Source organism: Cygnus olor, chromosome 4 (assembly GCF_009769625.2).
Source record: "Cygnus olor isolate bCygOlo1 chromosome 4, bCygOlo1.pri.v2, whole genome shotgun sequence".
Classification (NCBI taxonomy): Eukaryota; Metazoa; Chordata; class Aves; order Anseriformes; family Anatidae; genus Cygnus; species Cygnus olor.
This window is the reverse complement of record NC_049172.1, coordinates 68356569-68371595: the sequence shown is the minus strand read 5'-3', so window position 1 is coordinate 68371595 and position 15027 is coordinate 68356569. Positions and strand designations below refer to the sequence as shown.

At 38.6% G+C, this 15027-nt stretch overlaps 1 protein-coding gene across 2 annotated transcripts in view; it reads left to right on the top strand.

The window, feature by feature from the left end:
* The window catches only part of FAM193A (family with sequence similarity 193 member A), a 77053-nt gene extending 64414 nt beyond the window's left edge, over positions 1–12639 (top strand). For both annotated transcript variants that reach the window (XM_040554649.1, XM_040554648.1), the window contains 6 exons: positions 22–304; positions 1436–1622; positions 3485–3715; positions 5441–6284; positions 9255–9336; positions 11763–12639. In XM_040554649.1, the coding sequence (XP_040410583.1) occupies positions 22–304; positions 1436–1622; positions 3485–3715; positions 5441–6284; positions 9255–9336; positions 11763–11856 (1721 nt within the window). In that variant the 3' untranslated portion in view covers positions 11857–12639. The remainder of the gene's footprint in view (positions 1–21; positions 305–1435; positions 1623–3484; positions 3716–5440; positions 6285–9254; positions 9337–11762) is intronic.
* Positions 12640–15027: the final 2388 nt, after the last annotated feature.

Here is a 15027-nt window from a genome sequence, read left to right as displayed (position 1 = left end):
CTTTTTTTCCCCTCAATTTAGGTGAAGTGTTCCACAATATTAATAAAGAGGACCATAGACATTCTGCACCAGTTGCACCACGAAATAGTCCTACCAGTTTAGCATCCCTTCCTTCACTGTCTCCTGCTGCACTGTCTCCAGCTTCTACACCCCATCTTCCAAATCTTGCTGCTCCTTCTTTCCCCAAAACTGCTGCGACAGCCCCTGGATTTGTGGATCCTCATTCAGGTCTTTGTCCTGCTACGGTTGCACCTCCTACTTCTACCACAGACAGCTCTGTAAGTGCCCCGCCAAGTGTCTGCAGGTAAGTCTAGCAACTGAGTGACAGAACTAATGAAGCTTTGATTTCTACAGAGCTGTGTCTGTTATTTCCTAGCACACTACCCCACTGTTCTGCTGGGCACTGCAGTGCTAACTCTCAACAGGCAAGAAACAGCAATACTAGGAGTGCTCAGTTTGACTAGCCAGAATGTTTGTGCTGTCAGGTACCTACTGTTACATGTAGTGGTTGTGCGTACCTTTTCCTTAACTAGGATACTGAATTTGAGCACTTTTTCTTTTGCCTTGCTCACTAATTTTTCATAACTGTACTTATTTTTGTATAACTGTACTTTTTTTTTATGGGAGGGCAGGGGGCAAGTGGGGAGTGAGCTGCTTACTTCAGAAGGAAGATTCACATATGTTTTGCAGATAGGACAGATGATGGTATGTTTTCACCTTTTTAACATAAGAACAAAGAAATACCAATGCTAGATGAGATTTTTTTTAAATACTTTTTACAGTTAAAGCAAGAACACATCACAATTCCAGAAGAAATGAACAGTAGATGTCTTGGGCATATATTTAAGCAGCCCTATGGAGGGAATAAATTGCTGTGTTACTGCTTATTTGAGAGACTGTTTTCTCCTTAAAACAGTAAGGTACAAACAGGGTAATGGCAACATCTTGTTTTTAGCTGATGCTGAATTTAAGTCAAGGGCTTGAAAATCTGTCTGCAACCAGGGGATTTTAGAAATAAGCTTGGTATTTTACAACTGCACAGCTCTCTTCAGACCACAAGCAATGAGATGGCAGCATTTTTAAAACCATTCCAAATTAAAGCTAGAAGTTTCTGCTTCTGAAATTATTTTACCCCTTTTAAAACAAGGAAGAACACTTCCACAGCTCACTTTGTAGGCTACTTATTCAGTGAGTCACCTTGAGTTTTCCATAAATTACTTTGCCATGCATCATCACGTCTCTTTTTGGTTTTGAGCATCTCCATTTGAAAGCTACTGTAAGAAAGCCTTAGGATTTGATGCATCACTGGTGGCTGACATCCTAGTTTGAGAGTTGTTGTTCCTGGTAGATGTACATACAGCTGTACGTGTTTTTTTCAAATGTTATTTGTATTATAATCTAGAGTTTGTAAAAACTTTTTCTTACTTCAACATAGTGATCCTGATTGTGAGGGCCATCGCTGTGATAACAGTAACACATATGATCATCAACAGTATGATGGAGAGGAGAGCCAAGATGAAGACAGCTGTTCAGAGCATAGCTCAAGTACCTCAACATCCACAAATCAGAAGGAAGGAAAATACTGTGACTGCTGTTACTGTGAGTTCTTCGGCCATGGCGGAGTAAGTTGCTTGATTTCCAATTTTGTTTTCTTTGTGTATTCATCAATTGCATGTGACATTAATGCCACCTCCTTAGCTGCAGTGTAGAGCTTGCTGAAGAGATGAGTAGTAAAAGGAAGCTCAAAGCATGGGTAGCAAATAATTTTCCTCTTTGAAATGAAGAATTGAAACAAGCCTTTCCAGTTGTAAGCAATTCAAGAGTAATAAAAATGGCTAAAAGATTTAGGAAGCAACTGACTTGGATAATAGATACCGTGTTTGACTATGACATTGCAAATGGGAATTTAGCCATGTAAATAACTTCACAAAATTCATGCATTCATCTATAGTAGTGTAATTATATAAATATTGTGGTGAGTTTGGGTAAAAATGAACTTAATGTGGGAATGTTTAAAAAAAAAAAAAGCTGATGACGCTTTATGAACCATTCTTCTATCCACAAATCTTAGTTCTCCAAGTACTCATTTTAATGTTATACTAAAAAAAAAAAAAACAAACCCTCACCTAGAACTCAAGCAGTGTAAGTTTAAATTCTTTTTATAAAAGGAAAACCCAAACTGCATTTTGCCTATTTTCGGTATTACAATCAATTTTCTTTGCTGGTGCATTTTGATAGATGCTGACTTGAATTTGCCTTTATAAGGTGCTTTGAAGAAATTAGGAAGCTTTGAAGTATAGAGGTTATACAAAATCTTTTTTCCTTAATTTTTTTTTACTCCTTAAGGATTTGGTTGGAGCGTCTTGAAGTTTTCTTCATACCCCTAACCTAGCTAGTGATCCTCCTAACGGCCTTTTCATTTTCACAAGTGAAATGGTAGAAACTATTAAGTTGCCACATCATGATTTTTCTTAACTTAAACTTTTATTTTGCACTGGCCTTATTTGTACATCTGTGCCTAATGTCTGTGTTAATAATCAGGTTGCTAGTGGAATTTGAGTCTCTGGCTTTCTTTTCCCTATATTAAGTAGAAATTCAGCTTATTGGCTCTGTATTTGGTCGGCTGCAGCTTCATCTTGAAGCCTGCAGTGAATTAATAGCCTCTGCCCTGTGTCTGGAAGGGGTAGAAAGGGGATCCTGTATCTTGCGTGTTCCCACCATGCCTGTGTTTCCTCTGTTACTGTCAGTCGTCTGATGGCACAGTGAGCTATTTGTTGTGCTGAAGTGGCAGAACGCTACAGGATTTGTAAAAGTTAATAGGCTTTGTTTTGTTGGTTTAGTGCGTTGAACTGGTGTAACTGCAAACAGGTGGGCACCAGATCCCCTGCAGGAGGGGAGAGGGGAAGGCAGGCAGGAGGAGCAAAGAGGAGTCGAGAGACAGGAGCTACGGATGGGAATGCAGATGCGAAACACGGTTCAGGAGTTCATCTTACAGCAGCGTTAACATGTTATTGATGTGACTCTGCTGGAAATATGCTGGTGTGCTTCGGTGCAGGGTATCAGCCCTTCACAGTGATGGCCCACAGGCCCATGTAGCCCAACCTCTGAAAGAGCCTTGATAGAACATGGAAATGGCAGCAAGGGTCTACTCTCTTAAATCTTCAGATATGGCATGCTGATCACAAGGAAATATGAAAGTCTCCTTTCTTGCTTTTAAAGGCCTTTGTCTTCTCACTTGTGCATTCCTCTGCAAAAACAGTCATTCTTCCAATTGGAAAATAAAGCTTACAAGCTAGCAACAAGCCTGAGAGATCTGTTGCCTTTTAAATATCCACTCAGGTATGCCTACACACATGAAGTTTGGTATTCAGGTTTTGACCTTCAGTTTGGACCTTGAAGGTCTCTAAAACTTCAAAATCTCAAGAGTATTAGGTCAGAGAAACTTTCACATTTAGTCACTAAGTTTTTCTCTGATGTCCATTAGCCTCCAGCTGCACCAACCAGTAGAAATTATGCAGAGATGCGAGAAAAGCTTCGTTTACGTCTAACAAAAAGGAAGGAGGAGCAGCCGAAGAAACCGGATCAAATCTCCGAAAGGGAAAGTGTTGTTGATCATCGAAAGGTGGAAGACTTGCTACAATTCATAAACAGCTCTGAAACCAAACCAGTAAGCAGTTCTCGGGCAGCCAAGCGAGCCAGACATAAGCAAAGAAAGGTAAGATCTATAAGTGTGCTTATCTTAGAACCTCATATTCGAATCTAAGTGTGTTTTGTGCCCACTCTTTACGTATTACTGCTGTGTACAGATTTTATAATAATGGCCTAAGTGTTATCTGTGTAGTTTGTGGTGTTCTGCCTGTTTGTGCATACAAAGCTTGCTTACCCATTTCGATGCTTAGAATTTACGTAGGACAGGAAGATTTCTCACAGTGTCCGTGTTGTGTATTTTGCTGCAAGTCAGCTTCATATTGGAATTTCCCCCACTTCAGAAAGTTATTTCTAAGTGTCCACAACAAGAATCTGATAGCTGTATAGACTGGACATTTTAAAATTGGGGTCAATTTGAAAGCTCGTGTTTCTTCATTGGAATAATGGTTATGAAAGATGACTATAGGAAGCCAGGAAACACATGGTCAGTGCTTTCATGAGAGTGGAGAAATTAAATTTTAAGATGTATATGTAGAAGGATTGCACTGGGCACCTTGCTGTCGCAATTGAAGGAGGTAGAGTGCTGTGTCATGTGATGGCATGAAGGCCTCTCCGAACTCAGAGTGAAGTGGCAAGCTGCAGAGAAGAAAATAAAAATTAAAGGTTGCTTTCAAACAGAAATTGGCAGAGACGTTTCAAGCAAAAACATCTTCGAAGGGTAATATAGAAAATATTTTTCTGAATACAACACAAACAAAACTTGCTGAGTTAAGAGAGGAAAATGATTTTCCTAAGTTGAATGAGCAGAAAAATTGCTTTTCTCATTGCAGTTTAAGTATCAGCCTTAACGTACTGCAAGCTCAAATTGTAATGAGATTGCTGAATGTTTTTGAATTCTGGCAAGCCCATTGTGTGACATCACTGTAAATATTTCATGTTTGTGGATTTGTTTGCTGGCACGAAGTCTGTGTGCTTTAAATGCTTCCATGGGTTTGGAAGACCTGATGTTTATGTTACAGGGTTATGGGTTTTCTTTGCATGACTTCTGTAACTGTGAAAAAGGAATCCTTTATAGACACTTGTAAATGTGCAGGAAAATAAATATATGGACAGGATTGTTCTCAGTGTACAAATTCCATTTTGCTTGTTATGAAAGAGTGGTACAGCACAAAGTTTTAGTTATTTGCAGTAACAGCTGGAAAAAGTCTTACGTCTTTGTTTTATGTGGTTATGAACTTAGGGCTAACAGAAAATTTCACCATCCTTAATATTTTTGACAGCTTGGAATGTGTCTTTAATGTGCGTAGTGTTTTGCTTTTAGTGACTGCTCCTCCTAATGTTAATAAACACTGAAATAGAGTAACTCTACCATAGGGAAAGAACACGTAAATGATGCAACATGCCACAAGCTTGAGTTACCTTAGTAATTCACAGATAGTTGAGAGAATGAAGTTGAATATTTTATTTTCAACAGGGCTTGGTGATTATTAGCAAACTGTGATATGAAGTTAAGCTTAGCATTAGTAAAAAGATGATGAACGGTTGGTACTGACAACAGTCAAATGTGTTACACAAATACAGAAAACAAATTCCAAAAAGAAATTTATGGACTCCAAAAAAAGACAGCTTTTGTACAACTAGTTACTTGTGTGCTGCCACATGCTTGTGGATCAGATAAGCTGGTATGCTACTGCCCTAAGACTTAAACTGTTCACATACAAAACCAGCAATGATACTTAAAACTAATTTCCAAAATTTGTGTCACTTCAATAATCCAACTGTTATTTTGTAGCTTGAAGAAAAGGCTCGACTTGAAGCAGAAGCCAGGGAAAGGGAGCATCACCAATTGCTTGAAGAACAGAGGCGGCGAGAAGAGGAGGAGGAGGAGAGGCTGAAACAAGAGTTACAACGGCTTCAAGAACTTCAGCAGCTGAGGGCTGTAAAGAAAAAGAAGAAAGAACGAACGAGTAAAGACTGTCAGAAGGTGGACATGCTTACTCGAAACTGCGAGACAGTGAAGGAATCTGTCCCAAATGCACCTGAAGACATTCAGAATGGTACACTTGAGCAATCAGAAAAGATAGAAACCTCCTCTGGTTCACTGTCAAGACATGTGAATCACACAGAACAGAGGCCGGTTTCGGAGACAGGCTGTGAACTATCCAACCCCGTAAACACTAGAGACTCAAAGCTGCTTTATCAGAAAGAGGGGAGTGTAAAGCAGCATGAGCCCCTCTCTTTTCTGCTTGATATTATGCATCAACATAAAGAAGGAAACAGCAAACAGAAACTAAAGCAAATAAATAAACCATGTGCTGAACAAGTGAAAAAGCCTGTTGAATCCCCCAAAGCAGCTGAGATTCAGACTAAAACCAGAAACCAAATAGAAGCCAAAGCAAAAGCAGCAGAGCTCCCAACACTTGCAGAACCTAAAAAAGAGGAGAAGAAATTAAACAACAACAACAAAAAACAGTTGAACCACGTAAAGGAAGAGAAAGCCCCCATACCAAGTGAATCCCCTTCACCAAATGAGCAGCAACAAAATAATAAGCTAATACTTGCAGATTCTCCTCAACCAAAAGGCAAGAACAAGAAAAACAAGAAGAAAAAAGGGGACAAAGTCAACAATTCCATTGGTAAGTGTATAAGAGAGGAAATGTTCTTTGTTTTTTTTTACTATTACCGTTTAAGTCCAAAAGTTTATCCTTAGTCAACCTGCTAATGTAAATTAGAGAAACAGAAAAATAGGTTTTGGGAAAACTCAAGTCACTGTAATTTTAACTTCAGTTTGTTTGCCAGGGTGCTCAGTGGTGTACAATCTTAAGCTACTTCTGTGCTTTTAGTAAATGCATATACTTTTAGTAGAGTTGTGGAAGAATAAACTATCACATGCCACTGTTTTTGTATGTTTTTAAATCAGTTGAGAATCAGTTTATTTTCTGTAAAGTCTGTCTCTTCTTTACTGTTTAAGAATATTTAGAATACTTGAGCAGTACGTGGAATTCCATTTTGAACTTGTTTGGAAGCAGTGCTGTTTCTCATACAGCATTGAGTGTAGTCTAAAATTGGTCTTACCGTTTGTGCAAGGAAAGCTAGGGGATTCTTTAGCCAAAGAATAACTGTTTGTGCATATTAATTTTTTCAGTGGAAATGATTTTCTTGTATTTACATTGACAGGTGTAGTAAATACAAACTAATTTACTGGTTTTTATTTGTCATTTTGAAAATTTAGTGGGATTATATAACTTAATAATATGGAGTGTTTCCACTACATCAATATCAGTTTGTGCTAGTAAATAGATTTTATTTATCTGATAGAACTAAAAAAACAACAGAAGTTTGAGTTTACTCAAACAAGTTGCACTGGCATAGTTTTCTTCCCATTGAGTTTTTTGCTCTGTTTCGTTTTCCTGAAAGCATCTAATGGTTAATATCAAAGCTGATGAATGCCTGCAGTGCTAGCTGGTTTGCTCTGTCAACATACTCGTCTATCTGCTCTTCTTGGGCACCAATTTGTTCGTGCGTGTGCTTGGTCCCTCCTGGGGTTGCCTGTTCGGGTGGCAGTTTTGTGGTGCAGACATCTGTCTGCTCGGAGCACCTGGTCACTCCCCAGTGATCGCACAGGAGCTGAGCGGTAGCAGTGCACAAATGAAATGTCTGTTCTCTAGAATGATTTAGCACAGCAGTGTGAACTGCAATATTCTCGGGTAAGCACATACACGTGCCTCATCCTTCTGTGGCAGCTGGTGCTAGAAGACACTTAGGTGTTTCAATATACATTTATTTCTTAAGCTTTATTACAAAAATACAAACCAAAGTTCTGGTTGTTGTAAGCTAGAGAGAGCCTCATTTTGTTATTGTGGTTTCATGGCCAGCTTGAGTCAGCCCACCATTCTTTCTTTTAATTCTTATTTTCTCTATTTCAATTTTGTGTCAATCTGACAGTGATACAGCGCTGAACATTTTTTCCTTGAGACCTTAGTTATTGTGAATATGGTGTTGTGGTGCAGTCTTAACCCCAGTCACTGGAAAAAGGACAAAACTCTAGTCTGGTTTCTTCTCCTGGTCCTACAGACATTTGAAGGAAACCCTTGAATAGGAGTGGGTGGGTACGTTGCTGTGGCTTCCTGCATTTAGGTACTTCCTGCATCTCTTCCTCTCCACATATCCACATGTACACACACCCCCACGCTTCTTTTCTGCTACTGTAGTAAGCATACTTAGAGTTTCTGAAAGCTTAATGTTCACATGTGAAGAAGTACAAGGACATTATCTCTTAATAAATTCAGAAACTTCGTGCTGTTCTCTGAAGAATCTGGACGAGGTAGTCCCTTTGCTTTGAGTAGTTCTGACTTTAGAACTGAAAGATAATGTAATACACATTTTTCAGTTGGTTGCAATTTCTTAAAGACATAGGATTGATGTATGAAACTAGCAAAGGCACAAAAATGAACTAAGGAAAAAATAATTGTAAAAATTAGGGTAACAGTTTTTTTTTCTTAATTCAGTGTTAAAATGAAGCGTTAAGGCAGTGAACACTGCTTCTGTTGTGATCTCTTTTTCTTAAACTTATTCGGGCAGGGTTTTCTAACTCTTCATTATAAAGTGGCTGAAGAAAATAGGGTATAGGGAGCCCTGTTTTACAAGGCTTTCTGGTTCTCCTGAAGTAAGTTGCAAGGCCAAGGCGCGTAGTTTTTGAACTGTCAGGAATGCCTTTAGAGAACTCATCTGTTCTCTTAGATCCAGGGATTCTGGAAAGCTGCCCTGTGTGCTAGGTGATATCAGTTGTGTTCTCTGAGTCTCACCGGTTTTGGAACACGTTCTGAGGCTGCTTTAGAGGTGAGAATGGAGTATACATGAAGTGAGAGTGGAGTACATGTGAAGTCAGAAGAGGCTTTGTGAAGAGAACTCTCAAATTTCTTTCTACAAAAAGCGTTATGTTTTCTGAAGCATGCATTTATTTCAGAAAGTACAAGAGAACCATATACTGAGACAGTATAATACACCAACTTTGTTACAATAGCTGATGCCTAAATTTCCATGTTAAAATATTAGAAAAAGTTTAAAAAAAAAAAAAAACTCCTAATTGCATATAGCATGACTTGCAGACAGAGCCTGGTGACAATGTCCAGGAGGAGTACAGCAGCTCTACAAAGAATTCTTGAAATTCTTTCTTTATGAATACTACTCTTAAACTGCTTCTAGAGCTGTCTATTTAGTAGTCAGGCCAGTAAATTTCAGGCAGTGTTCTTTTGCTGCTGGATGTCATCCCCCTTGTATAACTTGACCTTTCTCAAAAGTATTCTAGGCTTATCAGATTTTTTGCAATCCATGTGATCAGTAAATTTACTGTTGATTTGTCTCTTCCTTACTCCTGGTGTAACTCCTTTTAAAGGCTGAGCAGAGATACTAGTATAAGGTTTTTAAGAAGTGGCTTTTCAATTATAAATTGCTGTTAATTCAGCCTAAATACAAATAATCAGTAGTCCACGAAGTTCAGACGGTTCACTAAAAGTGTCTTTAATGCAGCTTGTTCAAGCTTCTTCCTTTCTCTGTCTTTCCTCCCCCATGGAATCTAATTTAGTATAATCCTTTTCCCTTTGTAGATGATGTTTTTCTACCCAAAGACATTGATCTAGACAGTGTGGAAATGGACGAAACAGAGCGAGAAGTGGAATATTTTAAAAGGTAAAGTGCTGTAACCCCTGCCCATGAAGATGTTGTGGTGCTTCCAATGTATTTAATGACCAATTCCTTGCATCATCTTTGTGTCCCCAAGTTCTCATCAAGGTTTTCAGAATATTCTCAGCTACCATTTTTTATAAGCAAAATGTGAATGAATGTTTATTATCTGCACAGACAAAATACTTGCTAGTGTTTAAAAAAAGGCAAATATAAAAATACAATGTTAGATAAGTACTGAATGTTTAAAACATGGAAATTTCAGAGCATGTATTTGCAAAAGGTAATTTCATGATTTTTTTACATGATTATAAGAGCTGTTACTTCAGAACTTTTTACTGTACATGAAATATAGATGGCACAACTGTGGGTAATAGCTTATACTAATGATTAAGAGGGCATGCTTACACTAGTGCAGTGTCAAGAAAGTATGAACAGATGTTCGTGAAACTTTGTTCTTCTGTGAGTTTTGATTGCTTTGCCGGGGGGGTTATGCATCACATTATATTTAAATTATTCAGATATGGGAAGACAGCTCATGTGTGTGTAACATAGCACATGTTCTTCAATAATACCATAGATTACTCAAAGTTGTCATCTTTAATGGTGGCTGGGCATGCCAGTTTCCCATAAATACTTCTTAGTGAGTCTTTCTTCATGATAGCCAAAGCTGAGTGGTTACAGATCCATTAGCTTCCTACCATTGAATAATTTTGGAATCAATAGTAGTGTTTCACAAAACAACTAAAACCATTTGTTTAAAGGCTGGTTTTTGTTTATTTTAAGATCTGGCTTTCAGTATGAATTTCAAATGTTTTTTAAACTTATACTTTTGATAGTGTACGTGCTTGGGAAGTAATGAATATCTGAGTCTTGCAAAGGACAACTGCTTCTCTGTGCTGATTATTTCTATATGAAGTTCATGTGCCAGATTTAAATTTGTTAACATGTACAGAAGATGAAATTTCAGAAGTACATACTCTATTCTTAAAAAGTATTTTTCTGAGTAGTGCCAATTAACAGACTTTATTTAAACTAGACGGTAGACTTCATAAATGAAATGTGGCGTATATTAAGTAATGCTAGTGTTGGTATAGTACAAGCACTGTGCTACAAGCTGCAGGTAATATTCTTAGCTTCATTCAAGTTTGCAGTGTCTGTGATGATAAAACAGGAAAGTTCACCGATGCTTTACTCTCAATAGGATAAATGGAGGAAAGTGTCCTTTACTTGTAGAAGTGTGGCTGAAGTTTGGAAATGAGTTTGTCAAACATGATTCCAAATGAACAGTTAGAACTTTTATAACTCTACTCTTTTATAACCAATTCAGTGATTGATATCATCTACTCCTTTAACTTCATCTGTTAGGAAGCGTCCAATTTTTTGTGTGTGCCTGTTGGGAAGAGGTGCCTGCAGTGCCCTGATAGGTGTGCAGTTCTAGGGGAATGCCATGAAGACACATTTAATGTGTTCTGTCATTGGATAGTTACCTGTAATCAGTGGCAAGCTAACAACATGGGTTGAATTCATACTTTTTAATGATAATTTGTTAATTTGTCATCCTTCCTTTGTAGTACGATGATAGATAGATACATTAATTACACCTTGACTTCAGAATTGATTTTGCAAAGCGCTTCTACCTTTGGCATAGAAAGAACAAAATCAGTTCTTCTAACCTTCCCCTGTACCTTTTTTGTTTCTCTCCTTCTGTCTGCTCCCCTTACTTGGCTTTCAGCGGTTACAGAAGCTGTGTAGCCTTTCTTTCAGAGAAGGGTGTTACAGACGGAGCTGCCTTGATGCTGTAATGGAACTTTTAGCCTAATCAAGCTACACTATGCCTTGATAAAGGATTTAAACATGAATTAACTGTCAATGAAACACCTGTTACTTAGCACATACCAAGCTCTTTCAGAAGTTTTTCCATAAATGTGCACGGTGTCCACTGAAAGCTACTAAGTGGATTTTTATTCTAAAGATGCTTTTTCCAGGCATGTGGACTGTTTATCTGCTATATTATAAACAAATCTCCTTTCACTAGGTCTTCGTCTCAAACGTAATTTTGCTGTACTCGGAAGATTGGTGTTAGAAAAAGCAGTGTCTTAATGCCATTGGTGCTTCTGCTCTATAAATTACCTACATTCTTACTATTACAAGGGTTTTAGTAAATACAGCCATGTCAGCTCTGGTTTTAGTTAACATTCAGCTAGCTTCTGGGTTGCTAAATATGCAGTGTTCTTAGCTTCTTCTCGCAGTTATTCTTGGCAATACAGGGATGTTTAAAGAAATTGGTTTATGAATAAGGGGCAAGTGATTTTTTTCATGGTATGATTTAAGTTTTGTACTTCTGAATGAGATCAACCCTTCAGAAAAGGGATGCCATCAGTGGCTTGATTTTTGAAGAATATTAGTTTCACACTCACTTTTTTTTTCAGATTCTGCTTGGATTCTGCCAGACAGACGAGGCAGAGACTTTCCATCAACTGGTCCAATTTTAGCTTGAAAAAAACCACCTTTGCTGCACATTGAAATGACACAATATGGGGAGGGAACCCTGCAGGAATCAATGAACGACAACTCCACTTACCTGTCCTGCTGTGCTGAGAGCTTATCTGGTCTTGAGCCAGTGCTGCCTTGCCTTGTCCCCAGTGCTGTGTGGATCTGCACTGAACCCTTTGGCCTGATAATTCTTGCGGACTGAAAAATTGCCACTTTCTACCTGAATTTGTTAGCTTGTGTGCTTGTAGTCTGTGAGTGAGACTTACTTGATTGTAGCTGTATGCCGTTGGAGTTGGAACAATAGCTCTTTTCCATCTCCTTCTGAATGCCTTGGCCTCAAAGACTTTAAATTGCTTAGGCTTGGGTGGAGGCCAAAATACTAGTTTGCATCATCTGCAGTGGCTCCTGTCACTTCTGCATTTAGCTATGTTTTGTCATTCTGACTCCTGACAAAGGAATGGACCTAGTCAGTTGTGCTTTCATCTGCTCCAGAATTCTCCTGACATGACTTCATGAAAAAGAGGCTCTTATGGGACAAGTATTTCCTCAGTTCTTTCACAATCTACTGTTTAAGAGTGTACAAGTTACGCTATTTGTGTTTTGATTTTTTTTCTGACTTGTAGCCAGCTTGTGTAAGAATACTTGCAGAATGAGAAAATTTAAAAAGAACAGTACTCACACTATCAAATCTGTTATAGAGTGTATAATTGTATTAACACTGAAGCCTAACTGGCTACTTTTTTAACATATTGTTAAGTAATATTAAAATCATGTCTTTCTTTTTGAAAGATGGAATACATTAGTATGGCAGAAGACTTGTGTCTTGCTTTTTTCTGCTTGGGTCGGGTGAGGGAAGAAACAAACATACTGCAAAAAAATGATGGTATTCTAAACTAAATCTAATCTTGTGTCAGAATTGGTCAGTGAATGCTGCTTAATTTTAGTATGGTTCTCTATGAGCACTTGTTTGCCACCTCACCTGATGGGAAAAACTGCTATCTGCTGGAGCAAGAAACACTCCTGCTGAATGCTGGAATTAAGTTTGCGAATTCTGTGAATTACTATAATACAACTATTATAATAGATACTTTATGAGAACAAGGTAATCCAAGTATTTTCAATTTCTGTGTTGGTATAGAAATGAAACAGGTAGGCTCGATGTTGTTGTTGTGTAAGTATTTAACAATATAGTAATGTCTTATGGGTTGCTTAATGTTGTCCAGCATGGAGGAAAACTGGTGTTTTAGGATTTTTGTCTGTGTAAAGATACGATGCACTTAAAGTTTTTCTGATACTGTGCTATTTATTTAGAGATAACAACATTTCATTTTGATGACCATATTTACCCAGACACTCTTTAATTTTTATAAAGAAAATAAAACTTCCATTCAATATATACTTAAAAGGACAATGCAGCTTCAAAGCCCACTAGCCTCCTCCAGAACTGTTCCCATGTTTTTTTTCTGCTGCTTGTTAATGTGTTTTAGTGTGATACAGCCACTGGGCTTGGGACTGCTTTGCAAGACACGGTGTAATTATGCAGCTTTGGGCTTGAGAAGCTTTAAGGAATGATTGCTTCCACATCCCCTTCGAGGCCGAGAGGCAGCAGGAGGGTTGGTTTGGCTGCAGATTCCTGAGAGATCTACAATTTCATACCCTTCTTTAGTCAGTCCTGGATGGAGCTCCTGTCCTAGTGTGTGCTGCTGGTACAGAATATAGTTGCTCAGCTAAACCCAGCTGCTGTAGGTAATAAACCCAGCTGCTGCAGGTAAATAAGGTCTCCCTTGTGTAGAGGAGGGAATGATGCAATACCCGTTACCAAATTATAGTCCAGGGGTTTAAAGGTGACAACTTGTGTTACTCATCCATTACTCATCGGATTCAGGTTGAGGAAGGGTAGTAGAGTAGTCTCACTTTTTTTTCTCCATTGAAGTATTGTAACATATGTATTTACCTGCTAGAGGAATAGGATCTCAGACCTAAAAGGTAGTATCTGTGCCACTCTAGCTCTAGCTGTCTCTGCAAGGACTGCGAGCTGCTCAACATACCTGCGTCAGTTAGTGCAGAAGAGTGACCTCTGCTCCTTGGGGCCATTGAGGCTTGCATCTGTTGCAGCCTCAGTTGGATGTTAGCTGCAGAAAAGTTTAGACACTTCTGTTACGGGACACTGGCTGTGAAAAATGTGATTAAAACACCTGAAGCTGGATGTGTGTGGTGTCTTTTCAGGCTTTTGCGGTTCCAAACTGTAACACAAGGTGGCAGTGTGTGTCATCAGAAGTCATCTCCATGTCAGTGATCTTCAGCTGAGGCAGGGGATGGAAAAACGAGTTGATGTCACCTGGCTGAATAATGGTGCAGGTTCCAGCTCTTCTGGAGTAGGAGAGCTTGGAAGAGTTTTGAGATTTCTCTAATGGTGCTAGAAAACTCAGCATTTGTTTTAACTAATTAATGGGGGAAAAAAATAAGCTAAGAAAGCTGTTAAGAGTGATATATGACTGTGATGCATTTTTCTTTGTATTGAAATCCTGGATTAAGAGAACAGAACAACTTTTTGTACCTAGGATGTGTATATCTGTATTTATAATCTTTTTCGAAGATACTTGGCTTACGCTGTGTCATGAGATATCAATGCAACTGACATGACTGCGTGCACTACACAGAAAGCATACAGAACAAATCTAAACCGATCTGCTGTTGCACCTTGAGGAGAATCTAAAGGCAAGTTATATTTTTCTGAGTTCGTAATTATGTGAAGATGTGTGTGGACCCATCTGGGAGCCAGGAGACTTAAAAGTACCACTGTTGTGGCCTTGGGCAAATGAGTTAGTGACTGTCACTCTACCCATTAAGTGGTTTTATTAAGGATTTTCTGGATTATGAGCGTGTTTCTTAATGCCCAAGTAGTGAGGTGAAGTCTGAAGTGCAACGCTAAAACCTCGTACTGGACACACAAGCTCTGCAGGTTCAGTTGTGTTCAATCCAGATAAAATGTGTTCAGGTACAATAGATTGAGGTATCTTTTCCAATAGAGGAGACCTCTATAAATACGTAATTGAGTACATTTTAGTTCTTAATGAGAGTTTTGAACAGTGCTGGCATCGAATGCTCTAAGATTGCTTTTATACAGGGATGTGGCATCTCCGCTTTGTATTCACTGTTGCTGCTTTCTGAGGTAACTGTTGTTGAAAGGAGAATGTCTTG